Below are 26,972 nucleotides of genomic sequence, written 5' to 3'. Positions count from 1 at the left end.
GTATTAACTACAGTCAGCATACTGTACCTTAAATGTACATGTTGTACTTATTCATTTAACAACTGAACTGTTTGTAACTTTGGGCCAATATCTCTCCAACTACCTCATCACCTATGTCCTCAAAAACCTTTATATTCTGTGGCTCTATGAGTTTGACATGTCAACCTTTCATATATGTGTGTCTTTTTCAACCACAGTTATGTCAGAAATAGTAACAGTGTTATAGCCACTCAGGAAGCAAACTCACTCAAAAGGACAGCGGGGATAGTGGAGTGCAGTTTATTACACTGGTGGGTCCGAGGCAGAGTTTCCTCCTTAGCCAAGGACCCCGATCGATTTTGGGACAACGCTTTATACCCAAAGTGTACGTGCCCAAGCCCATATGCCCAAATTCTCTAAAGTCCACTCTGGACAATGTTAGTAAGGGATGCAATCAGGTTACAGCCATAAATTCACATTCTAAAGCTATCTGGGCATACAGTTTAGTGTACATCAGTTAGCATTATTAAGATTACATGCTGGACATTGCATTCCTTCTGGCTCTGGGAGGTCTAGGGACAGGGTCTGTCCGATCTGGTTTTTATCCGCCCAGGAGGCCTGCTCGGCTGTTGGTATTTTATCTCTATGGCCTCCCAGGTATGCCAAGAGTGTAAGATGGAGTTCCTTTTCTTTTAAAAATGGAGTTAGTCCAGTCAGGGCAACCTGCTCCTTTCTTTCTTCAACAGCAATGCCAGAATGTTATAATAATAATTTATGGCTGACATAAATCTCTATATATATTCGTCAACAGACATTCTGGTTGTTTCTACATCTGGGTTGTTGAAAACAATGCAATAATATTCACTGGAGCAAATATTTCCCTCACTAGAATGACTGTTTCCTTTGGGTATCTAGTCTCGGATGGGTTTCATAGATTGTGGTCCCGCTCTTTATTTGATTTATAGAGTAGGACTCCATATCATTTTGCTAAGAGCTGAATCAATTACATTCCCACCAACAGAGCCTGGTGGCGATTCTAGGGAAGTCGAAATTGAATGCACCAAGATTTATTCCAAGCTACAAAAAGAATTAAATGCAAAAAAAAAAAAAAAAAGAAAGAAAGAAAGAGAGCAAAGTGAATCCATTACGGGAAAAAAACACTTTTAATGTTCCTTCAAAGAGGCACCATGCAGTGACAGAGTCAGTCATTTCTTGCCCCACTTCTCTTCCCTGTCCTGTGTTTCAAGCCAGAAAAGGAAAGGGAGTGACCCACAGCTGGGAGGAAGACGCGGCCTCTCCAGGGGGCCGAGAGGGCAAGGCTGCGGTGGCGGGAAACCACCTCGCAGAAGAGGACTTTACAGGGGGATGGGGGTGGGGGGTAGTAGGGGACGGAGAGAGTAAAGGGAAAGAGTGAAGGGGATTTTAAAAGTGAAAGAAAGGAGGCAAAGGCGGTGTCTACGTGGACCAAAGGCAAAAAAGCCAAGGGCTCCGGAACCCACCTCACAGCGGTTTCAACCCCAAAGGACACCACCACACCTTTGAAAGCAACCTCTGGATATACTCGGGGTGTTTTAGGTCTGTCGATATTCTCAAGAAGCCGAGGCGAGGGTAAGGTGGACAAAGAAGTTCAAATTCACAGTACAAAGGAAAAACACGCCCCCAGCAACTCAAACTCCACGCCGTTCTCCACTTTAAATTCTTGAATAAACTGCGCAGGCGCGAAGCTAGAGCGCGTGCTCCCGGGGGCGGGGCCAAGGCGGAGCGCTATCGGGGGTGGGCGGGGCGAGTGAGCGCTCCTCTTCGCAGAGCTCGCCGGGCTGAGGTGTACGGGTTAGGAAGGAGATAAGTGAATTCCCGGCGCTTTGAAACTGCTGATTTTAAGTTACTATCTAGAACAGTTTTGTGGTAAAAGCTTGGCGATGTGTGGGCCCCTGACGTCGGAAACGATCTTTCCTCCTAACAAGCTGAAAACGGTTTCAGTAAAAAGCTATTTTTTTACAGCGTTTCCCCCCGTGCCTCTAGTGTGCGTGCGACTGCGTTTCAGTCGTTGTGGGACTCTTCGCGACCCCGTGGACTGTAGCCCTCCAGATTCCTCTGTCCACGGGATTCTCCACCAAGAATACTAGAGTGAGTTGCCATGCCCTTCTCCAGGGTTCCTCCTGAGGCTCAAGTAATTAAGAGGTTGAAACGTGGGTTTCCAAGCATTTGCTGCGTGGCAGTGGTTGGATCGGGAACATTAATTGCAGTTAGAATCAATTTAAACAGTTTGAGGAAACCAGATCTGGGCTTCTCTAGTACAAACTAGAATGAGAAATACAAAATTCTCCCTAGGCATTTCGTACTGACATCCTGCAGAACAGCTCTTGCGTTTCTATTCCCGTTAGCCAGCAGACCAAACTCAACACTCTTCTCAGTTCCAGAGACTCAGGGACAAAACCTGGTGTCTGAGACTGGAGAACTACGGCATGTTATAGTGTCCCTCATTAACAACATTTTGTTGTTGTTATAAATTGTGTTGTTCTTTCTTTGGGCTAGAGTGTTTTGTCTTTTAAAACCAACTTGCTCCCACCCAGTTTTATTGAGATATACTTACATCTCTGTATAAGGGTAAGTTGTTCAGCATAATGTGCTAACTTACACAGATTGAAATAATTACAACTTTAGTATCCATCATCTCATAGATACATTTCTTTTTATGAGAACTGCATTATTCATTAAAATGCCTGCTCTATTCTACTTTTTAAAATTTTTGGCTGCATCCTGCAACTTATGCGATGTTAGTCTCCCAACAAGGGACCTGCATCCCTTGCACTAGAAGGCAGATTTTAAACTTATTTTTTAAGTTAAGAATAATTGCTTTACAGAATTTTGTTGTTTTCTGCCAAATATCAACGTGAATCAGCCACAGTTGTACAAGTCCCTGCCCTCTTGAATCTCCCTCCCATCTTTTCCCCTCTAGGTTGATGAGAGCCTGTTTGAGTTCCCTGAGACACACAGCAAATTCCTATTGTCCCTTACATATGGTAATGTAAGTTTCCATATTACTCTCTCCATCTCATCCTCTGCTCACCTCTCCCTGTGTCCGTAAGTTTGTTCTCTATGTCTGTTTCCCCACTGCTGCCTTGCAAATAAATTCACCCATACCATCTTCCTAGATCCCATATATATGCATTCAGTTCAGTTGCTCAGTCGTGTCCAACTCTTTGTGACCCCATGAACCGCGGGACACCAGGCATCCCTGTCCATCACCAACTCCCAGAGTTTACCCAAACTCATGTCCATTGAGTTGGTGATGCCATCCAACCATCTCATCCTTTGCCGTCCCCTTCTCCTCCTACTCCCAATCCCTCCCAGCATCAGGGTCTTTTCAAATGAGTCAGTTTTTCGCATCAGGTGGCCAAAGTATTGGAGTTTCAGCTTCAACATCAGTCCTTCCAATGAACATGCAGGACTGATCTCCTTGCAGTCCAAGGGACTCTCAAGAGTCTTCTCCAACACCACAGTTCAAAAGCATCAATTCTTTGGTGCCCAGCTTTCTTCACAGCCCAACTCTCATATCCATACATGACTACTGGAAAAACCATAGCCTTGACTAGATGGACCTTTGCTGACAAAGTAATGTCTCTGCTTTTGAATATGCTGTCTAGGTTGGTCATAACTGTCCTCCCAAGGAGTAAGTGTCTTTGAATTTCATGGCTGCAACACCATCTGCAGTGATTTTGGAGCCCCAGAAAATAAAGTCTGACACTGTTTCCCGATCTATTTCCCATGAAGTGATGGGACCAGATCCCATGATCTTAGTTTTCTGAATGTTGAGCTTTAAGCCAACTTTTTCACTTTCCTCTTTCACGTTCATCAAGAGGCTTTTTAGTTCCTCTTCACTTTCTGCCTTAAGGGTGGTGTCATCTGTATGTCTGAGGTTATTGATATTTCTCCCGGCAATCCTGATTCCAGCTTATGCTTCTTCCAGCCCAGCGTTTCTCATGATGTACTCTGCATATAAGTTAAATAAGCAGGGTGACAATTTACAGCCTTGATGGACTTCTTTCCCAATTTGGAACCTGTCTGTTGTTCCATGTCCAGTTCTAACTGTTGCTTCCTGACTTGCATACAGATTTCTCAAGAGGCAGGTCAGATGGTCTGGTACTCCCATCTCTCAGAATTTTCCAGTTTATTGTGATCCACACAGTCAAAGGCTTTGGCATAAAGCAGACATAGATGTTTTTCTGGACCTCTCTTGGTTTTTTGATGATCCAGGGGATGTTGGCAATTTGATCTCTGGTTCCTCTGCCTTTTCTAAAACCAGCCTGAACATCTGGAAGTTCATGGATCACGTATTGCTGAAGCCTGGCTTGGAGAATTTTGAGCATTACTTTACTAGCCTGTGAGATGACTGCAACTGTGTGGTAGTTTGAGCATATAAGCATTAGTATATGCTATTTATATTTCTCTTTCTGACTTACATCACTCTGTATAATAGGCTCTAGATTCATCCACCTCATTAGAACTGACTCAAATTGCATTCCTTTTTATGGCTGGAATTCTCTGGTGGCTCAGACGGTAAAGTCTGTCTGCAATGTGGGAGACCAGAGTTTGATCCCTGGCTCAGGAAGATCTCTTAAAGAAGGAAATGGCAACCCACTCCAGTATTCTTGCCTGGAAAACTCCATGGACGGAGGAGCCTTGTGGGCTCCAGTCCATAGTGTTGCAAAGAGTCAGACACGACTGACTTCAGTTTATGTTTGAATAATATTCCAATTTGTGTATGTACAACTTCTTTATCCATTCATCCATTGAGGGACATCTAAGTTGCTTCCATGTTCTAGCTATTGTAAATAGTGCTGCAATGAATATTGGGGTACATCTTTTTCAATTTTGGTTTCCTCAGGGTATATGCCTAGCAGTGGGATTGCTGGGTCATATGGTGGTGGAAGGCAGATTCTTAACCATTGGTCCACCAGGAAGTCCCGCTTTCTTTTTCTTCCCCTCTACTGGTGTTCCTGCCCTATTTGAAACCTCACATGGGTCCTACTTACTCTACTCATTTCCCCTCTTACTGCACTTTCCCCTCAACCTTTGACTGCCCTGTTTTTGCCTCTTTCCCATCTCTGCTCCCTCCCTGCTTTTGGGGGTACACCTCACCTATCCATGTTATGCTCACTTCCACCTCATTCTCTGGCACCCCCAGGTGACTATGCATCAGATTTCCTTTCTTTCTTCTTCTGCTCCTCCAATTGCTAGTTTTCTCTCCCGGGTCCCAACGTTCTGAATGCCAAGTTTCCAACTCCTTAATCCTCACCACTGTTACTCTCCCTCCTATCACTGACTCAGGACTCCTCTCCCTACAGTGCTCTCCTACCCCTGCAGATCCTGTTTTCATTACTACTTTTATAAAACTGACTTTCAAGGCTCAATTTCTTTTATGTTACTGTCTCTTTGCAAGATTCCCAGCCGTCACCATCTGCATTCTCACTGGTTCCCCTCATTCTTCTCAGCTGTTTTTCTGTGTCCTTCTGTCTCTGCTTCTCCTACACCGTCCTGCCTACATTATTTCCAGGGATGTGACTGAATAACATGCCTGCCTACAAGAACATTTTCCTACTGAGTTGAACTGGACACAGGAAAACAATGACTGTCACATGACTGGCCTGGGGCACCTCCACAAGGGGATGAAAGGAAGGGCTGACCATAAGGGGAGGCCTGAGAGAAAGGACTGCTCTGAGGAGACGCAAGGAAGAGGGGCTAGGAAAGAGGGGGCCTCAGGTAAGGGGCAGGCTCTCCAGGATCCCAGGCCTAGGGAGAGAACGCGGCATCTCCTGCCACCCTCCAAGGGTGGATAGGGCGAGGCTGGGGGATTGTTCCCAAAAGTTCTCCAATGCTGAATAGAAATACTGTGACAGAGTTTTGGAGGAGTAGAAAGAAGTAGCTTTATTACTTTGCCAGGTAAAGGGGGAACACAGTAGGCCAGTGTGTCAAAAACTGTGCCCCTGCTTCCTGGGAAGTTGGAAGAGGTCTTAAGGTTTTCAGGTTTGTTTTTTTTTTTTTCCAGGTGGAAAATGGGGCTGAAAAAAAGAATGAGGGCTGGTGTGGTCTTGCATTCTTCCCTTCCTGGGTGAATTGAGATCATCAAGCTGGCATCAGGTGATTCAAGAACAGGTTCTGGTGGTCTCTGAGGTCATCGTCCCATGACATTCTTTCTGGAATGAAGAATGCTCCGAGAGGAAAGTAATGTTTCCTTGGAAGAATAAACGCCAAGTGTAGCTAGAGGGCAATCATTTTCAGATTGCAAATAAGCAAAAAAGAGAGGGAGAACAAACATCTGTAGGTTAAGTGGTGAAAAAGGATTGTATAAGGACTAACATAATGGGGTGCCTCATTTAGTTTCTGCTACAGCAGGAGCAGAGGTAGTACATAGTTTGAAGAAGCAAAATGTTTGAAAGGCACCTATGTGGAAGAAAAGCCAAGGGCAGGGAGCAGCCCCAGAATGAATTTAAATCCAAAGGAAAACAAGTCTTCTTTTCTCTGTAGCATGCTCTGCCTTTGTTTGTCAGTACATCACTGGGAAACGGCAGAATGACTCCCAGGCATTTGTCAATGGAGATTGTCTCCTTGTTCCTACGAATTATCCAAAGACTTAAAAGAGTGGAACTTTGACTAAAGATGTTGCCACACTCACTTATCAGGTTTCTCTCTAGTATGAATTCAGTTGATGCTTTGCAAGGGCTGGCAACTCATGAAAGATTTTGTATAACTCAATACATTTGTAAAGTTTTTCTCCAGTATGAATTCTCTGATAAACTGTAAGGTTTCCCTTGTGATTAAAGACCTTGCCACACTCACTGCATTCGGAAGGCTTTTCTGCCGTATGAATTTGTTGATAGTTTTAATGGGTTGTCTTCTCAAGAAAGAACTTGTCACACCCATATTACGTTTGTAAGGTTTCTATTGTGAATTCTTGGGTGACTCACAAGGTTTGTTTTGACGAAAGATACTTATAACATTTGTAAGGTTTATCTCTAGTATGAATTTCCTGATGAAGTCCAAGGGCTTCAGTGAAAGACTCTGCCACATACATGATATTTATATAGCTCTGCCTCCTGCATGGATTATCTCATGTCTGCTGATACCTGAGGAAAAATGAAAGGCTTTCCCACAGACACTACATTTTTAAGGGTTCTCTCCAGTATGAATGCTCCCATGAATTACAAGGTCTGGATTTCAGCTAAACATCTTAGCATACATACCACATTTCTGTAATTTCTCTCCTGTATGGATTATTTGATGTCGACTGAGGGTTGAGCTCTGACTAAATGTTCTACCACAGTCATTACATCTATAAGGTTTCTCTCCAGTATGAATTCTATGATGAATTGAAAGCTTTCTTTTTTGACTAAAGACCTTGTCACACTCATTGCATTTGTAAGGTTTCTCTCCAGTATGAATTCTTTGATGAATTACAAGGTCAGAATTTTGGCTAAAGACCTTGCCACATACATCACATTGATGTAATTTCTTGCCTGTATGGATTATCCTATGTCGACTAAGGATTGAGCTCTGATTAAAGGTTTTACCACACTCGTTGCACTTGTAAGGTTTCTCTCCAGTGTGAATTCTTTGATGAACTGAAAGCTTTCCTTTTGTACTAAAGAACTTGCCACACTCATTACATTTGTAAGGTTTCTCTCCAGTATGAGTTCTTTGATGAATGACAAGATCTGAATTTCGGCTAAAGACCTTGCCACATATATCACATATACGTAATTTCTCTCCTATATGGATTCTCTGATGACTCCTGAAATTTGAGCCCTGATGCAGCTTTTTGCCACACTCACTATAAAATTTGTAGGGTCTTACCCTGTGTGGGATCTGGTTTTGCATCAGTATTGAAGGATACATAAAGTCACTCCCATATATATTATAAATATTGGTTTGGAGAGTAGGAGAAACTATTTGAAGAGGTGAAAATGAGGAGCTACTGTTGACATACTTATTACCTTGATTAAATGCAATTTTCTGTTGATGTTTAAACATAGGTCGTTTATCTTGAAGGCTTAACACAAGTCTATTTCCAGTATGGTTGCTTACTGCATCCCTTCTACCATGTTGACTTCTACTATCAATGACATCTTGTTTAAGGGATGTATGGATATTTTTGTAATTTCTTTCATCATCTCTCCACTGAAACCTGAAGTCATTCATGTTCTCCTGAATTTCTGGAAGGTTAAAATGTTTGATTTCCGAGATTTCATTTCTTCCCCAAATCACTGTTCGGCATACTCCTCCTCTATCAGTGTGTGATTTTAGTTGTAATTTCCAGATGTGTATATGAGAAATATCTATAAGATATAAAGAACCATAGATACACTGCATGAATGTAAGTTTCAGGTTGAATATAAGATATTAAATAAAAGTAATACTTCAAACACAGTTATGAAACTTCTCAACCATGTTACATTTTTGAGGAACCATAAATAGGATTCTCCACTACACTTCTGGAGTATTATGAAGTGGCCAGGCCAGATCATCTGAAGAAAGGGCATGTTTAAATTCCTGAGGCTACATCATGAAGCTTTTCATGCCTGAGTCAACATGGCTTTGAGCTCAGTTAAGCAAGGCAGGGGGTTTCAAAAGGCAAACAAGGGTAAATCCAAAGATACCTTCCCAATTTTTAGACGGAAGTTATCCTCACCCACAGAGAGCAGGTTCCTGAAGGTCTCCAACATCACATCCACGTATAAGGCCCTCTGAGCAGGGTCCAGGCATTCCCACTCTTCTGGAGAGAATTGGATGGCCACATCATTCAATGTCAACTGTGACTTAAAGTTAAAAAAAAAGTTTCACCAAGGCCATGAGGAGAGTTCTTATTTCCATACAAAATGAATAGAGGTAAAAGATCAATTAAGTTGAAGAATATATTCTGGCAGCCGTGAAAAGGCATTTAGAGCTACTTGTATGTCTAATTTTAATTTCCCGTGCTTTGTCATTGAGATTATGATAGCTTCCAAATAGAAGTAGATTTCTCATTTTTGTGGGCAATACATGAAATATATACAAATAATAATTCAACACCAGGTTGTCTATGTGGAAGGGCTAGATATGTTAGACACACTGAGAATGATCAAACTTGGATACAGAGGAGTATGAGTGGTGTTTTCAGAGATGACAAAGTCCACAGTAGTTTTAAAGAAAGTTCAAAATCTCCAAAGATGATGATGATGATGAGAGAAGCAAAGACAAACAACATTTGAATACTTCCAATATACTATGCATTACTCTAAATGTTTAACATTTTTAACTTGTTACCAACATCACAGCTCATTAAAGAAAGAATTTTTTACCATCTTACAGAGGAGAAAACTGTCAGAGACACTGAAAAACTCGACTCAGGACAAGAACCTAATGAATCATATAGTAAGCACCTGAACTACCATGTTTGGGTTCTAGAACTGAAGCTGAAAAATTAAAAGTAATGAGCATTAAAAGTTCATTGACACATGATTCCCTGAGAAAATGTGAAATAAGTTCAAACTGAACAACATGGATCAGCCTAAGAGGTCATTATACATGTTTGCACACATGCACACGAACACAAAATGTTAGTAATCTTATTATTATTTAAACTGTGAACATGGTAGTATAGAGAAAAAAATCAAGGCCAGAGAACATATTCAAAAGACACCATCAACTGCAACAGAACGAACATATTCAAAAGACACTATCAACTGCAAAACGATGAACATATTCAAGACACTATCGATGGCAAAACGATGTGATAGTTTTAAAATCATGGTATCTTTTTTTTTTTAATCATGAAAAGTGAAAGTCACTCAGTCATGTCCTACTCTTTGTGACCCCATGGACTGTAGCCTGCCAGGCTCCTCTGTCCATGGAATTCTCCAGGTCAGAATACTGGAGTGGGTAGCTGTTCCCTTCTCCAGGGAATCTTCCCAACCTAGGGACTGAGCCCAGGTATCCCACACTACAGGTGGCTTCTTCACCATCTGAGCCACCAGGGAAGCCCCAAATCATGACATTGTTTATCTAAACCATGGACATGCACATCCATACACCTATACATACAGGTCAACACTAAAATAACTGAGTAGTCTCCTGACAGTTTTTCAGTCAATTTTTTCAGTATTGTTTTTATTCACATGCATCCTAAGATCCTCCAGACAATGAAAACGTACAAATTGTACTCAATTGAGTTTCCCAAAAAGATTCTACACTAGGATACTAAAAAAACTAGTACAGACGTAACACTGATTCAAAATTTTAAAAGTTATTACTGTTACACATTATTTTAACAGATAACAGATAAAATCACAATAGTAAACTTAAAAGATTCTTGAAGCATTAAAAAAGACAGAAATAATATTGAAAAATATATTATTATTTAAAAAGAACACTTTACCAAATGTCATGATTAAAGGAAATTCCGAATGCATTCCTTTGAAGTTCCAGTGGAGTGAAGGGGGTTGGCGAGAGCTCCTGCCTTTTACCACTGTACAGGGTGCCTGAGCAGAGACCATGAGAGGAAGTGACCAGAAGAAAACAGACACCTAGAGTGACAGAGTATTCTAAAGACAAGAAAGGCAAAGAGTGAAAAGAAGGGAAAAGATAGAGAGCAGGAGTGACTGCACAGTATCAGAAAAATAAACAGAAAAACTGACACAAGAGACAAAGGACATCACATAATCATAAAAGGGTCGATTCTACAAGAAGATGCAACAATTAATAAATACGTACTGAGGGAAGGCACTAGGTAAGTATGAACGTACAGGTGTCAAGAAAGAACACCTCAGAATCAGAAAGAAATCCAAAGAGAGGCATTTCAAGAAGGACAGACTGAAGAATCAACTGAGACTATGACTTCACCTGAGAAACAGCCATCCTTTACTTTCCTCTTCCTCCTCTTCTTATGGGCTTCTTACTCAGACAACTTGCATCTTCAGAGGTCAAGCTTCAAAGCTGAAAACAGGCTGTTTAACGGTTAGAATAAACATACTCCCTCTTCCTCTGCTGCTACCACACACACAGGGAAGATCTCACCATGTGGGTTAAGAGTCCTGTGCTCCCCACTGTCACAGGAGGGACTCAGGACAGTAAACTCCCCCACAGAGACCAACCAGTCACTTTTCCCACACTTTTCACCATATCTCCCCACCCTCCTATGAGGCTGCTATGCCACACAGTAGCAGTGGGCACCTGAGCTGACCTGACAACCCCCTTCAGGTCACAGACCAGGCCCTGGTCCATCCCCACGCAGAATAGAGCACCTCCTCCACAGGCTAGATCTCAGTCCTCAGAAACAGGAGGACTCACAGTCCTGATGTTCAGTGACAAGTCCAGGCTGGAATCACAGGGGCAATTAAATATTATTGAGATTTCGCCACATACCCACGATCTTAAGAATTCATGGTCAAAGTGTATAAAATATGTCTATACAAATGACTCATTGATCTACTATGAAGCCTGGATTGAGTACCACTAACAGAAGATTAAGCCCAACACATCTCCCACTTTTTCTTTTTCTTCTCCAGCTTTATTGAGATATAAAAGATGAATGAAAATGGAACAAGTGATTCTCTGACAAACATATACACTATGAATAATTATCACAATCAAGTAATCCATACTTCCATCAACCCAAAATTACCATTTTGTGTGACTATGTAGTGAGAACATGTAATTCTTTCTGAGAAAATTTCAAGTATATAGAAACACACTGTTGATGAGAATTCAAGTTGGTGCAGCCACTGTGGAAAGTTCCTCAGAAAACTGAAAACAGAATTACCATACAATTTAGCAATCCCACTCCAAGGCATATAAACCGCACCAAATTATACCTCAAAAAGATTCATGCACCCCTATGTTTATAGCAGTAATATTTATAATACCCAAGATAAGGAAAAACTAAATGTCCACCAACAGATGTATAAATAAAGAAGATATGGCACATATATACAATGAAATATTACTCAGCCATATAAAGAATGAAAGAATGCCATCTGCCACAATATAGATGGACCTATGGAAAAGGAAATGGCAACCCACTCCAGTGTTCTTGCCTGGAGAATCCATGGACGGAGGAGCCTGGTAGGCTGCAGTCCATGGGGCCGCTGAGTCAGACACGACTGATCGACTTCACTTTCACTTTTTACTTTCATGCATTGGAGAAGGGAATGGCAACCCACTCCAGCATTCTTGCCTGGAGAATCCCAGGGAAGGGGGAGCCTGGTGGGCTGCCGTTTATGGGGTCGCACAGAGTTGGACATGACTGAAGCGACTTAGCAGCAGCAGAGATTATTATAAAGTGAAAGAAGTCAGAGAGAGGCAAATATATGATTATCATTCATTTCTAAAATCTTAAAAAAATGAAACAAGTGAACTGACTTACAAACCAGAAATAAGACTCACAGACTTAGAAACAAAATTATGGCTACCAAAGGGGAATGCAGGGGGGAATAAAATAGAAGGTTGGGATTAATATATAAACAGTACTATATATAACACAGATAACTAATATAGACATACTGTATAGCACAGGGAACTAATTCAATACTCTGTGATAATCTATGTGGGAAAAGAATCTGAAAAACAATCAACATATATATGCACAACTAAATCACTTTGCTGTACACCTAAAAGTAACAAAACCTTGTAAATCAACTATACTCAAATAGGAAAAAAAAGAAAGAAAGAAATCACTTGTGAGCCAATTTCTTCATCATGGATGGGCTCTGTTGCAAAAACTTTCCAAGTTAATCCAGCCCATGTTTCAGAGAACTTGCAGAAAATAGCTAAGAGGGACCTGAGGGAAACATCTTCATATCACCTCAGAGTTCACAATTTTACTAGCTCACAGGAAGAGGAAGAAAACAATACAAGGCTAACGGGTAAAACTAGATTTTGACTGTTAGTACAGAAGATCATTGACATTTCTGCCAACTACTCATCAACATATTCTAAAATTAGGTGCCTGCTTGCATCCTAAATTGCTTCGGTTGTATCCAACTCTTTGAGACCCTATAGACCCTATAGACCGTAGCCTCCCAGGCTCTTTTGTGCATGGGATTTCTCCAGGCAAGAATACTGGAGTGGGTTGCCAGGCCTTCCTCCTAAAATTATGTACTACTTACCAAAAAAACTTTACATTTATAAGAAGAGAAGAAGCCATTCATGCCAGGAAAAAAATCTGAAACAAATGTTAAAAAGCTGTAATTGGACACACATCAATGTTACAACTCAATGATCCATATCAAAACAACCCAACACCCATTTGGATCCAGTTTTTCCCCCACCTGCACTACTAGGTGTTTCCATTTTATTTTGTTTACCTGTCTCCCTGTTTCATTGGTCGCGTGTATTTTTTGCTCCCCTCTGCTCTCCTGCTGTTTCTGGCCTCCTCTTTGTTTCTTCCCTCACACCTGTCCTGCCCCTCTGTGCAAGCTGTTCTGCCTCTTGAGGTCTTTCTCCCACCCCTTCTGACTGTCATAAATAAAATTTCTGTGTGTTTCTGCCTCTTTCTTCCCCATCTTCGCTTCTTCTCAGCCCTCCGGATACACTTCCTTTCTCCTCAGAGACCCCAGGTGGCGACGCTTCCTTCCAGCTCCTTCTGTCCCTCTGCTCTTCTTGTCACCCTCTGTCCACTTTTTCTCCCAGAACCACATGGCTCTGAAGGCCAAGGTTCCAACTCTTGTAACATTTTCTATTACTCTCTTCATGAAATGACCGTCCTCTGGGATCCTGCCTTCTCACGCTGATCCGGGTTCCCTTCCTTATGCTGCCCTGCAATCTTGCAGATACGACTTCCATCACTTTCAGGTTACTGCTTCTTCGCGTGTCCCTCAGCGACCCTCTACGTTCCCACTCGTTTTCCCTCACTTTTCCCTCCAAGTTTTCCACTTCTCCCTCGGTCTCTCCTTTTCCAGATACCCCCTTATCCAAGTACAAAATGCCTGTCTTCCGGAAAGGACCACTTTCTAAAGGGAGGGCGGAGAGGTCCTGGGGACCGGAGAGCATGGGGTATCACACGACCCGCCCAGCTCGGCGAAGGCAGAAGACGCGGCCTCTGCGGCAGCAGAGCGGCCGGCGCTGCCTCCAGGGACCGAGAGTTCAAGGTTGGGGGGCGCAAATCCACCGCGGACGAGTATTTTACATGGGGTGAGGGTGGGGCGCGGGGGTCAGTAGAAGATTTTATGAAGGAAAGAGTCTTGAAAGGCGGTGTCTACGTGGGACGAAAGCAGAAAAGCCAAGGGCAACGACCGGCTCAGAGCGACTTCACACCAAAAAGAAAAGATACCGGACCCGAAACGGCGAAATCCAGATTTTCTGGGGCGGAGGGCCGGGTCCTGGCATGTTAGATCCCTAGCGACTCCCACACCTTGAGGACTAGGGGTACCGCACAGCACAAGTTCACGGTAGAAAGAAGAAACTTACCTCAGGCCCGTGACCTTGGCTGCGAGCTCTCCACCTTCCGGGTCATTAGGCTGGGCTCCTCGGGTTAGAGGCCGGGTTTCCGGGGCGGGGCCTACCGCCAAGGGGCGGAGCGAGAAAAAGGCCTAGCCCTGCGCCCTTTAAACTGGGGGGACTGGGAGAAGGGAGGGGTTGGCTGCCTCAAGTTGTATACTGAGCTACTGCGAATCTGCATTAAAAATCTTTTTTCCTACTTCCGTGACGCCCGCCCCCCACCCCAACACGTTCTTGTTTCTATGGATCATATGAATAACAAAAATTGTTGACAAAAACCAACATTTTTAAAGCACCCACACACATGCGTGCTCACGTACACTCCTTGGTCTCATCATTCAGGTCCGAGTCAGGACTGCTCTGGGCCGCCCCTCCCTGGACTCCGCAGGTGAGCCTTTACATCTCGACTTTGCTTCCCATAATCGGCCCGTGGCCGGTGCCTCCCGCAGCAGAGGCTTCCAGGGTCCTACTCCCCATAGGTGCTGAAGAGATGGAGTCTGGTCTCCAAAACCGAAGGCACGAACACCTGTTTATCTTTTGGAGGAACCCCTTTATGTCCATCTTCTAGTCTTTTTATTCTCTCTTGATTTCTATAACAGAATTTCCATATGACAATACTGGCTCTAATTAACACATGTGGTCAATTCTCAGTGAGTCCAGCTTACCCTTGGTACCCTTTATAGGCAGTGGAAAACTTTGCTTCAGTATTTCATTGAAACAAATAGTTTCAAATAGTATGATAAAAATAGTTCCTGAGTAGACTGTACATACTTTGTTACATAATCAGCATGGAGCCCTATACCAAGGTCACAGGACAAAAATCTCTGGAACTAAGTCCCATAGCAAGTGTTGTCATGAATCTCCAGGTCTAATCCAGCTAGTTCTGAGACCCCCATATTAAGTAAAACACCTACCCTATTAATCACCCTATAAAATCCTAATCAATCACCAAATGCCACCCCTTCCAGTAAGAATTTTCTGTCTGGAGGCTATAAAAATTGGCCACTAGCCCAACAAAGAGGTCAGCTCTCCCTTGAGCCATCCTGCTATTCTAACAGTCTCCCACTCTTTTCTCCTCTCATTCCACCTCATGTCTGGAAATGCTTTTCCAACCTGCTCACAGACCAGGACAATCTGGAAGTTCACAAAAGATTAAATTAACTGTGAACCCTAGTGTAAAGATAGGCTGATTTTGTCTACCTATTTATCATCTGCATAATAAATAATGCAACAAGATCTGAACACATCTCTTGCTAGCTTCTACATATGTCATCTAGAAAGTAAAAGTTATCTAAAATTGCTGTATGGTGAAAATCTAAAAAAATATATAAAGTCCATTCTTTAAACATGTTTGCAAGCAAATGTAAAACAAGGAAGAGAAAAAGGAGGTCCTTATTAGAGTTGCACATTATTGTCAGGACCTCCTGTCTTCATCTTCCACATGTGTGAGTGTCTCTGCAGGGGGTGCCATGTTCAGTGATTGTTCCTATAGGAGTTGGTGCCCTTAACTTGCTTCAGGAAGAAGGTGGGAAAGATGGGGAGGCGGGCTGTGGGTGTATAGGTCCCATCCAACTGAGTTTCTCTTCCCCAGCTCCTGGCTTGTCTCTCACTGAAAATGTATCTGTGTCCACAGAGACTAGGCTATGCAAGAATTGACCAGGTCCAAGAGACTTTCATGGACTTTTAATAATCCTTTCAGTCCAAATTTGATTAGAAGCTGATATTTAACACTTGGAATTTCTAATCTCTTCATGCTGCAGAATAAAGCATTTCTTGCTAGTAGAAGTATATAGTTAAGGTCAGTCATTAAAATACAACAACTGCTTGAACTTAGGTATCCTTCTTTCAAAATGGTACCTGGAGAGCTAGGTTGCAATCTGTAATGCATCCTGTCATGATTTTAGACACATAGTAAAATCCTTTTCTCTGTTACGGTTCATCATTAAAAAATTATACAAGGATAATTACAATAAAGGTATGAAAGGCCCCAGGCTCCACTCCACTCTTTCCCTCTCTGTCTGAGGGAGTTCTGAGGGAAGCGAACCCATGAAGAGGGCCAGAGGGCAAGGACCTAGGCCCTCGCCACCAGCTAGGAGAGGGAGTTTGAAAGCCTGCCAATCCAGCCCAGAAGGAGCCTTCCTGTGGCTTCAAACTCAAGAGGCCCTGAGCCACACCCACACCACTAAGATGCTGCCACATGCAGAAACTGTGGACTATCATCAAATGCTCACTGTGAAGCCTGTAAGCTTCGTACTGATTGGCTACATAGCAGTAGATAATGAATGTGCTCCTGCATGCTCAGTCACTCAAGTCCTGACTGACTCTTTGCAACCCCATGGACTGTAGCCATCCAGGTTCCACTGTTCATGGGATTTTCCAGGCAAGAATATTGGAGTGGGTTGCCATTCCCTTCTCCAGGGGGTCTTCCTGAATCAGGGACCCAACCCACATTTGGAAGATTTTTTTTTTAACCACTTAACTATCTGGGAAGCCTGATTCAAGCTTGATTCTGGCCGGCTACAGGAATGGATATAAAATATAGATGCCATGAAAAAAATGAAAATATGAAGGCACTTAAAATTCAAAATGAGGTTCTCACAGTAAGACGAAAATGCACATTCACCTAATCTTAATGACTTCAAAATTGTGCTACTTAGGGAATTTTCCAGTGGTCCAGTGGTTAGGATTCCATAGCTCCACTCTAGGGGCCCAAGTTCAATTCCTGGTTGGGGAATTAAGATCCATAAGCCCTGTGGCAGTGAAAAGAAGGAAAGATTTATTTCCTACAATGACGTGATAAATTAAGTAAGACACCTGGGCATGAGTGTGTGGAGACAGGTACACTGGCAGTGAGAGATCGGCAACTTAGCCGTTGGATGGAGTCTAAGGTGCTCTGTGAAGGGTCAATGGAGGTGTTGACTACCCCTAGAACTGGTCATTTAGTTAAGCAAAGACAGGATTGTCTTCGTAGGCAATGGAAATTAACAAATGCAAAATTCTGTTCATGCTGATTGTGCATTTTCATTCCAGTGGTATCAAGAACATCATTTCCATTTAGAGTACACTAAAATCTGGGAGACAGAGATCAACTGTAGTCCAGGGAGTGTAGGTCAAAAGCTATCTGAGGAATCTCATATGAATTACAAAGCTCCAAAATGGTCCAAGAATTAATACTTGGGAGAGGAGAAAATCTTTAATTTTAATTGGAGGCTAATTACAATACTGTAGTGGTTTTTACCATACATTGACGTGAATCAGCCATGGGCGTACATGTGTTCCCTATCCTGAACCCTCCTCCCACAACCCTCCCCATCCCATCCCTCAGGGTCATCCCAGTGCACTAGCCCTGAGCACCTTGTTTCATACATCGAACCTGGACTGGTGATCTAGTTCACATATGGTACTATGTATGTTTCAATGCTATTCTCTCAAATCATCCCACCCTCACTTTAAATCATGTCAACAGGCAGGGTCCCCCTGCAGGGTCCTTTGATACCATTAAACAGCTTAAACGCTGAGTGCTACTTAGGGAATTTTCCAGTGGTCCAGTGGTTAGGATTCCATAGTTCCACTCTAGGGGCCCAAGTTCAATTCCTGGTTGGGGAATTAAGATCCATAAGCCCTGTGGCAGTGAAAAGAAGGAAAGATTTATTTCCTACAATGACATGATAAATTAAGTAAGACACCTGGGCTGAGGTTCTTGGGCATATTTGTTATCATTATTACATTGTTTATTACTCCATTATTCATATATATGTGTACATTTTAGTCTTTGAATTTCACATGATGTCACATTACATACTGACAATGTGAGACTTTACTCCAACCCCGTAACTCTGGAAAATAGCCAACATAAAAGAACTCCTTTTCTTCTTTTCTGTGGAAGGAGACCGCTTACTTGCTAAGAACTATGCTTCTTCTTTAATTTCAGTAAGATTCAGGATAGCCTATTTGTTTACTTCAGAAAGAGCAAGAAAGAAATCTTCCAACTCCCCACTGATTACCTTATGAATGATTACTGTTCCTCTTTTAGATCTGTGGATGAAAAGCTTGTTAACATGATTTCATCAAAATTTACTTAAGCTTTTCTCCTCTCCCAAGTATGTTAATTCTTGGACCACTTTGGAGCTTTGTAATTCATATGAGACTTTGCCTAACTTTTTATACCTAACTTGTTTATATCCCTGGGTATAAAAGCTAAGTTTTCAATTTGACTTTTGAGGTTTTACAACTTTGGTTGCCACCATTCTGTTTGAAGAATATTTCTTTTTTTTGACTACCCACCAGGCAGCATGGCTTGTGGGATCTTAGTTCCCCTTCCCAGACCAGGGACTGAACCTGCAGTGCCTGCACTGGACATGTGGAGTCTTAACCACTAGACTGCCAGGGAAGTCCTGCTAGTCACAGTATGGTACAATACTTTCAGAAACTGGTATTGCTCGACATTTGTTCCTGCCTAAAGGGAAATGGTTTTTATCTAGCATAATTGTGACCTATTTTTTTGAGTAAACACAACTTCATCTTGGATAATATTTCTTGTCGAATTCTGTGGTAATCAGTGAACCTGCATCTTATTTAAATATTCATTCTTTGGTAATACTGACCTATGAGATAAAGGTACAAGCATACTTTGGAAATACTGCAAATGCAGTTTTAGAGAATGATGATAAAGTGAATCACACAATAAAGTAGGTCACTCAAATTTTTTATATTCAGACTACATATAAAAGTTCTTTTTTGGACTATAAAGTATGCAATAGAAAATGTCTAAAACAATTTTTCAACTTTATCAACTAATTCATTTCCTGCACTGGGTCCTAATCACTGATGATCTAACAAGAAATAAAATACTCTGCCTTCAGGAGGTTATATTCTATAAGGGAATGTCAGCAATCATCAAGTAAGATATGACCCTAGTAATGAATTAATAGAGTGACAGCAAGAGAGGCTGACCTAATTTAAACAATGTGTTGAGGAAGTGCTCATATGATAAAGGACGTCTGAACAAAATCATTGATTAAAGAGGCTGTGATGCAAAACCACATTGAGATCATGAGAAAAAGGATGAAAATGATGTTGGAAATTCATAAAAGCAAGAAAACAAATTGTGACCTGGAGTACCCCAAAGAAGACAGAGCTTTGGATCCATTTACAATTCTTGAATGGAAACAGAAGAGAATAAATCTGTTTATTTAAGGCACTCAGTTTGTAGTAATTGGTATAGCAGAAATGGAAAATTTAGTATGGGGTATGTAGAAACGCAAAACACAGTTTTCCAGAAACATTCTCATCTCATCAAGAGTCTATGGTTCTTGCACTACAGTTGATGTGATGTTGCAGTTCTACAAACTCTAATAAAGCCGAAGATGTGGACACCTGTAAAAGCCTTGATACTTCACTACACTGTTCAATGTTCAAGATCATGGAACACCTGTAGGGACGTTTTAGGCTTAAACGCACACTGAAGAAATCGACACTCATTACGTTTGAAAGGTTTCTCTCCGGTATGAATTATCTGGCATACTATATACAAGGTATGAATTTTAACTAAACATAGAGACGGTCATTAAACTTGTGAGGTTTCTTCCCATTACAGATTACCTGGTGGTGAGTGCAAAAAAACTTCACAACACTCATGATATTTGTACAGTTTCTTCCTGCTATGAGTTCTCCTACAAATTGTAAGCTGTGAATTTTCAGATCTGAATTCTTTTTGAAGTATGAATTTTGAAGACCTTCCTACATATAGCACAATTACATGGTGTTTCTTAAGTTGGATTTTCTGATGTGTGGTAGGGTTGAGATCTGAGTAAAGGCTTTTCCACACAACAAATTTGCAATGTTTCTATTCGTTATGTGGACTTCCCTGGTGGCTCATTAGGTAAAGTAAGATCCCCTGGAGACGGAAATGTCTACCCATTCCAGTATTCTCGCCTGGAGATCCAATGGACAAAGGAGCCTGACAGGCTACATGACTGGAGTGACTATCACTTTCACTTCCACTTATTCATTATGCAATCTGTGATGAATTCGAAGACATTGTTTGTAACCAAAGCCTTTGCCACACTGATCACATTTGTAAGGTTTCTCTCCAGTATGGATGAACTGATGACTGATGAGGGTTGGTCTACTGCTGAACATCTCACCACACTCATTACATTTGTAAGGTTTCTCTCCAGTATGAATTCTCTGATGAACTATGAGGTTTGAATTTCTATTAAAGACTTTGCCACACTCAATACATTTGTAAGGTTTCTCTCCAGTATGAATCCTCTGATGAGCTGCAAGGCTTCCTTTCAGACTAAACAGATGGCCACACTGATTACATTTGTAAGGTCTGTCACCATTATGAATCGTTTGATGACGCACCAGATTGGATTTCTGATTAAAGAACTTGCCACACTCATTACATTTGTGAGGTTTGTCTCCAGTATGGACATGTTGATGCCGTATAAGGGCAGTCCTGTGATGAAAGTACTTGCCACATGTATTACATTTGTATGCTGTTACTGAAGTTTGAATTTGTTGATGCCTTGTAACAGTTTCCTTATCACAAAAAACCTTGACACGTTCATTACATTTGTAAGGTTTCTCTCCAGTATGAATTCTGTGATGAACCGCAAGGTCTTTATTTTGATTAAAGACTCTGCCACATACATCACATTTAAATGGTTTTCTTCCAGTATGTTTTATCATATGTCTCCAGAGGCCTGAGGGATACCGAAAGGTTTTCCCACAGACATTGCATTTGTAAGGTGTCTCTCCAGTATGAATTCTCTTATGACATGTGAGATATGAATTATGATTAAAACTCTTATCACACACATTACATTTATAAGGTTTCTCTCCAGTATGAGTTCTCTGATGAACTTCAAGGTGTGAATTTCGACTAAAGATCTTTCCACAAAAGTTACATTTAAGCAATTTCTTTCCTGTATGGATTATCTGATGTCTACTGAAGTCTGAGCCTTTAAGAAAGATTTTGCCACCCTCATTACATTTGTAAGGTCTTTCCCCGTGTGCTTTCTGGTCTTGTGTCAATATTGAAGGATGCATAAAATCACTCCCATATATATTAGAAATTTTGGATTGGCCAGAAGGAGAAATTTCCTGAGATGGTGAAAATGACGTACTACTGTTCATGTTGTCCTCAGCTTGATGAAATTCATCAATTGTTTGTCTACTCTGAAACATGCACAGTGCATCCCAAGAGCTTAATGGAAGTATATTTGCAATCAGCTTCTTTTCTGTATCATTTCCACTGGGCTGAACTCTTCCATAAGTGACAACTTCCTTATGGGATGTAGGGATAGTTTTATAATTTCTTTCATCATCTCTCCACTGATACCCAAGGTCACACTTATTTTCCTGTAATTCTTGATGGTAAAAATGCTTGATTTCATGGCTTTCATGGTTTTCCAACATCACTATTTGGAATCTTTCTCCTATATCAATGTTTGATTTTAGTTGTGATTTCTTGATCATGTGTATATGAAAGATAGCTACAAAATATAAAGAATCACAGATATATTACTATACTGTATGAATAAATACTTTTTCAACCACAATGTTAAAAATTTTTAGGAAAACTGAAGGATAAGATTCTTCACTATAGAAACAGTGGTTACCCGTAACTCAAATCAAGCTTAGGGTAGTCTATTTTCAAACACACAATGACATAACATTAAAACTGGAAAAACTTATATTAGCTCTCGAAAATAAAGGTACTTTTCCACCATAACCACAAAACCCAAAGAAATTAAAGACTAAACATACAAACACTAGGGAGTTTAGAAAGGAAATCATAGGCGATGCAAGAAGAAGTGAGTTGGGTAACTAACACTGTTATTCAGAAATCCCTCTTCAAAATGGTTTCGGAGTCATCACAGCTGCACATAGAAAGTTGTATCCTGAGAAAGTAGTCCAAGGGATGAAACGAAATCATTTTACAGTGTGAATAATAAGAAAGGTGGAGTGATGGGTCCACTCCACCCAGTATTTCCAAGGAATACCTGGAAACTGGGGAGATCAGGAGAACCATTAAAATAAGTGAGTAAAGGTTAGTGTTTCTATCTGCATCAAAGGAACATGAAAAAAAGAGAAAGACAGATAAAGGGTCTGAGTAGATTTCAGGGAATAATAAACAGAGGATATCACGGCTTATGACTGTATGTACGTGTGAATAAAACTGTAAGTTCAGGCAACTAAAAATACTGAGGTTAAAAGGAAAAAAGAATTGGTTTAGCTATTCCATTTTTAACTATGGAAATTATACTGTGGGTATGTAGCCAAAATGAAAGAGATTTAAAAAGAGAAGAGAATGGGATATTTCAGATATAAAGTAGGTGTACATCTATTACATTATTTGCTAAGTAGGTTATCAAATTCAGTATTTCACAAGCCCATTTCCATGCATATTTTCATAAAGAACAGATATTATGTTGTATGAGACATGTAAGAATGATCTTTGTTGAAACCTGAAGGAAACACTAGAATAAGACCATCAAAAGGAAATGGATGTGTTTTTTTCTGTACACAAACATATAGATAGAAAAAAGTCAAAAAGTATAAAAGTTCCCCAAAATCTTGCAAAAAGAACAAAACTATCATATAATGGAGCATGTTAAGATTTTAGGACTATATCAAAAATTAAATCAAAATTAAATCACTGTGTTAAAAGATATCTGCACCCCCACGCTCATTAAAGCAATAACCACAAATGCCACAACATCAGAACAACTGTATAATCCAACAAATGAATGGGGAAAAAAATCTGGGAGAGATACACAGTATGTACCCATAAAGAATAAAAATATCCTGGGTGTTTTCAACAACACAGATGGACCTCGAAGGTGTATGCTCAATAAAAATAATTCAGAGGAAAAAAAGCACAGAATTATTCCATGTATGTATAAAATAAAATTAATTTAGGAAAAACACACACACAAAAAAACAAGAGGCAAACTAAGGGCAACATGGAATAGTTGTTAGCAAACTCAGGGGGTTAGTAGAATGGGGGATATTACTAAAAGGAATAAATTTACAGTTCTTAGTTAAAGACTTCTACAAATCTAATATACAGCATGATAATGATACCTGTCACTACTATATTACATGCTTAAAAGTTAATAAGACACTAGACCTTAAACAGCTCACCACTACTCAGAAAAAAGGTGGAACTATGTCACAGATGCATACTTTAAGTAACCTATCAAGGTAATTACAATAGAACTATCAAATCATTACACTATAGATCTTAAACTAACACAATGATAAACATTAATTAAATTTCAATAAACCAGAAAAAGAGAAAAAATGAGCACATAGACAAAACAGTCCTGGTTTATCAACTGAACAGAAATAAATTGAAGGAAAAAATGATAATAAAAATTCAACCCAAATAAAAACTATTAGGCATACACAATACACCTAAGCTAGCAGAAGGTAGAAGAAAAAACTGGATTAGAGATCAATGAAATAGCGAATAATAACTACATAAACTTGTAATACCACAAGTTGGTTCTTTGAAAAGAATAACAAAACTGACAAACCCTTATGTAGAATAACTTACAAAAGGAACGAAGACTCAAATTACTGAAATTAGAAATGAGAAAGACGTTACAACTGATTCAATTGAAATCAAGAAAATTAGAAGGAAACACTAAGAAAATTCTATGTGTAGGTAATGGATAAAGTAGAACAAATGAATACATTTCTAGAGAATAACAACCTACCAATATATTATTAGAACCAGAAAGAAATTAATATCTGTACAAACTAGTCATGGAAAGGAGATGGAATTGTTAATCAAAAATCATTGTGAGGCAAGTCACATACATTCACTGCACAATTGCAGACAACACTTCAAAACAGTTAGGTCAAGCTTCCTTAAACTTTTTCAGAAAACACAGAAGAAAAAGGAAAAGTTCCAGACTCTATAAAGCAGGAATTCCTCTAATACTGATGCTAGTCAAAGACACAAGAAAACCACAGATCAAAATTTCTAATAATGAAGCAAAATCATCAATAAACGTAAACTAAAATTAACACCACATTAAAAGGATTATATGCAACCATAAGGTGATATATTCTTGAAATGTAAGAATGGTTCAAAAAGGATATTAATGAAATGAAACAAAAAATAAAATGATCATCTGAACTAATGCAGTAAAAAGCATCTGACACAAGTCAACAGCTTTTCATAATAAAACACTTGATAAACAAGGAATTTAAAAAGCTATGGCAACATGCTAAAGGACAAATCTTATACAAGGACAGAAAGATGTGTACATTGTAAACTAAAAACATGGCTAAAAAACATTATAAAAGACACAATTGACACAAAGACATCCTAAACTCAAGGATTTGAAGTCAATATTGTCAAGATGTTAGTATTAACCAAGCAATCAACAGGTTCAACCCACTGCTAAGTAAAATCAATAGTACTTCTTGGAGAAATGATAAACACATCTTACAAATTCATTTGGAATCTCAAAAGATGCTGAAAAGCAAAGTACACTTAAAAAGAACAAAGCCAGAGGTCTCGCAGGTCTTTTATTTCAAAACTTACTCCAAACCTATATTAATAAAATGATGTGGTACAAAGATAAAGATAGAGCAACTGGTGGAATAGTACAGGGACATTAAAAAAAAAACTCTCATATATGGTCAAATGTTCTAGAAGGGGGTCAAGACAACTCAATGGAGGAAGGGCAGTCTATTAAAAAAAGAAAACGTGGATAAAAACAGTTCTCCAAATATACAACAATTTAGCTGGACCATTAACTGACATAATATACAAAAACCAATAAAAGACCTAACCAAGCCCAAAATGCATAAAACTGCTAGAAATAAACATGCAGGAAAAGCTTTATGACATAGCAGTCACCAATGATTTATTATACATAACATGAAAAGCACCAGTGACAAACCTAAAACAGAAATATGAACTACTTCAAAATTATAAACTACTGTGCATTAGATCACACCTAGTAGAGTGAAAACTAATCTATGCTATGGCAGGAAATATTTGCAAATGATTTATGTCATAATAAAATATCAAGAATATGTAAACAACTCTAAAAACAACTAATCACTGGAATTTCCTGGTGATCCAATGGTTAAGATTCCACACTTCCAGTGTAGTGGGCATGGGTTCGATCCCTGGTCAGGGAACTAACATCCCACATGCCACATGGTAAGGCCAAAAAATAAACTAATAAGATAAAAATTTTTTAAATAAATAAAAATTAAAAAAGAACTAATCACCAATTCTACCTGGATGGGGCTGGCTCATCTTCCATCAACCAACCCACACACTGAAAACAGAAAACAAGCACTCTAAGTAACATGAAATGCATAAACTGATGATTAGAGAAACAAATCGAGACCATTTATTATGCATAGAAATGTACAAAATGAAAGCAGCAGTGCCAGAAACAAATGATGGTTCATCACTGAAGGTATCACTCCACCTCATAAGCTGTCTCAGTATTTGTTTGGAGAAGAGGAGGGTTCCACACCATGGTCTGTGGGATCTTAGTTCGCTGACCAGGGATGGAACCTGCACCTAACCACTGGACTGAGAGGGAATTCTCAAGCTCTCTCATTAAGATGCTTCAAGCTTAAGTGTGGACGTAGAATGGTGCACCCAAGCATCAAAAATATGGCGTCAACAACAGTTTATTCAATACCCTTGCATGAGGATGTGGACTTGGATGATGTTATCTCTAGAAAAAATTCTCAAACCATTTCTTGAGGATCCAAGTAGGTGGTCACTAGGGGCTTCCCTGGTGGCTCAGTGGCAAAGAATCCACCTGCCAAAGCAGGAGATACAGATTCAAACTCTGATCCAAGAAGATCTCTCATGACAGGGAGAAAATAAGGCCCTGAGCCACAACTATGGAGCCTGTGCTCTCAAGTTCAGGAGCCAAAACCATTAAGCCCTGACAGTTTAGAGCCCGTGCTCCATAACAAGAGAAGATTGCACATCACAACTAGAGTAGCCCCCATTTGCTGCATCCAGAGAAAAGCCTGCACAGCAATGAAGATCCAACAAAATAAAAAATAAATTAATTATTTCTTAAAAGAAAAAAATGAGGGAGAGAAAGTCAACTACTGTGGTTTTTCCAGAATCTCAACTCTGTGTTCACATGAGAGTGAGGACATTACAGGTGGCTCTGGAAAAATGTTTCACAAAATCATCAACTGCCTGCCATGTTTTTGATTCAGAGGGGAACAACGTGATATGCAGGTATCATCCAACACTCTTCTAATAAGTACTGAGTCAAAAGCACAGAAGCAGAATACAGAGAATTAAAATATTTTAAAAGTTTCCAGATGAGGGTTAGACATTGAGCGCTGGAAAAACTCCTAACGTGAAGTGGCCAGATCATCTGAAGGAAGGGCATGTTTAAACTCCTGAGCCTACATCATGAAGGTTTTCATGCCTGAGTCAACATGGCTTTGAGCTCCATTAAGCAAGATAGGGAGTTCCAAAAGGCCAAGAGCAGTAAATGCAA

At 40.3% G+C, this 26,972-nt stretch overlaps 1 protein-coding gene across 1 annotated transcript in view; it reads right to left on the bottom strand.

Moving 5' to 3' along the window:
• Positions 1 to 5,881: 5,881 nt before the first annotated feature.
• Positions 5,882 to 26,972, bottom strand: part of LOC101109733 (zinc finger protein 813-like) — a 34,440-nt gene continuing 13,349 nt past the window's right edge. Inside the window, exons 8-11 of the mRNA XM_060397855.1 lie at positions 14,422 to 21,953; positions 13,122 to 13,177; positions 8,669 to 10,961; positions 5,882 to 8,315 (exon numbers count right to left, since the gene is read on the bottom strand). Of these exons, the coding sequence (XP_060253838.1) occupies positions 20,455 to 21,953 (1,499 nt within the window). The 3' untranslated portion in view covers positions 5,882 to 8,315; positions 8,669 to 10,961; positions 13,122 to 13,177; positions 14,422 to 20,454. The remainder of the gene's footprint in view (positions 8,316 to 8,668; positions 10,962 to 13,121; positions 13,178 to 14,421; positions 21,954 to 26,972) is intronic.

This window comes from Ovis aries, chromosome 14, assembly GCF_016772045.2.
Source record: "Ovis aries strain OAR_USU_Benz2616 breed Rambouillet chromosome 14, ARS-UI_Ramb_v3.0, whole genome shotgun sequence".
Taxonomy (NCBI): domain Eukaryota; kingdom Metazoa; phylum Chordata; class Mammalia; order Artiodactyla; family Bovidae; genus Ovis; species Ovis aries.
This window is presented reverse-complemented; position numbering and strand designations above follow the sequence as displayed.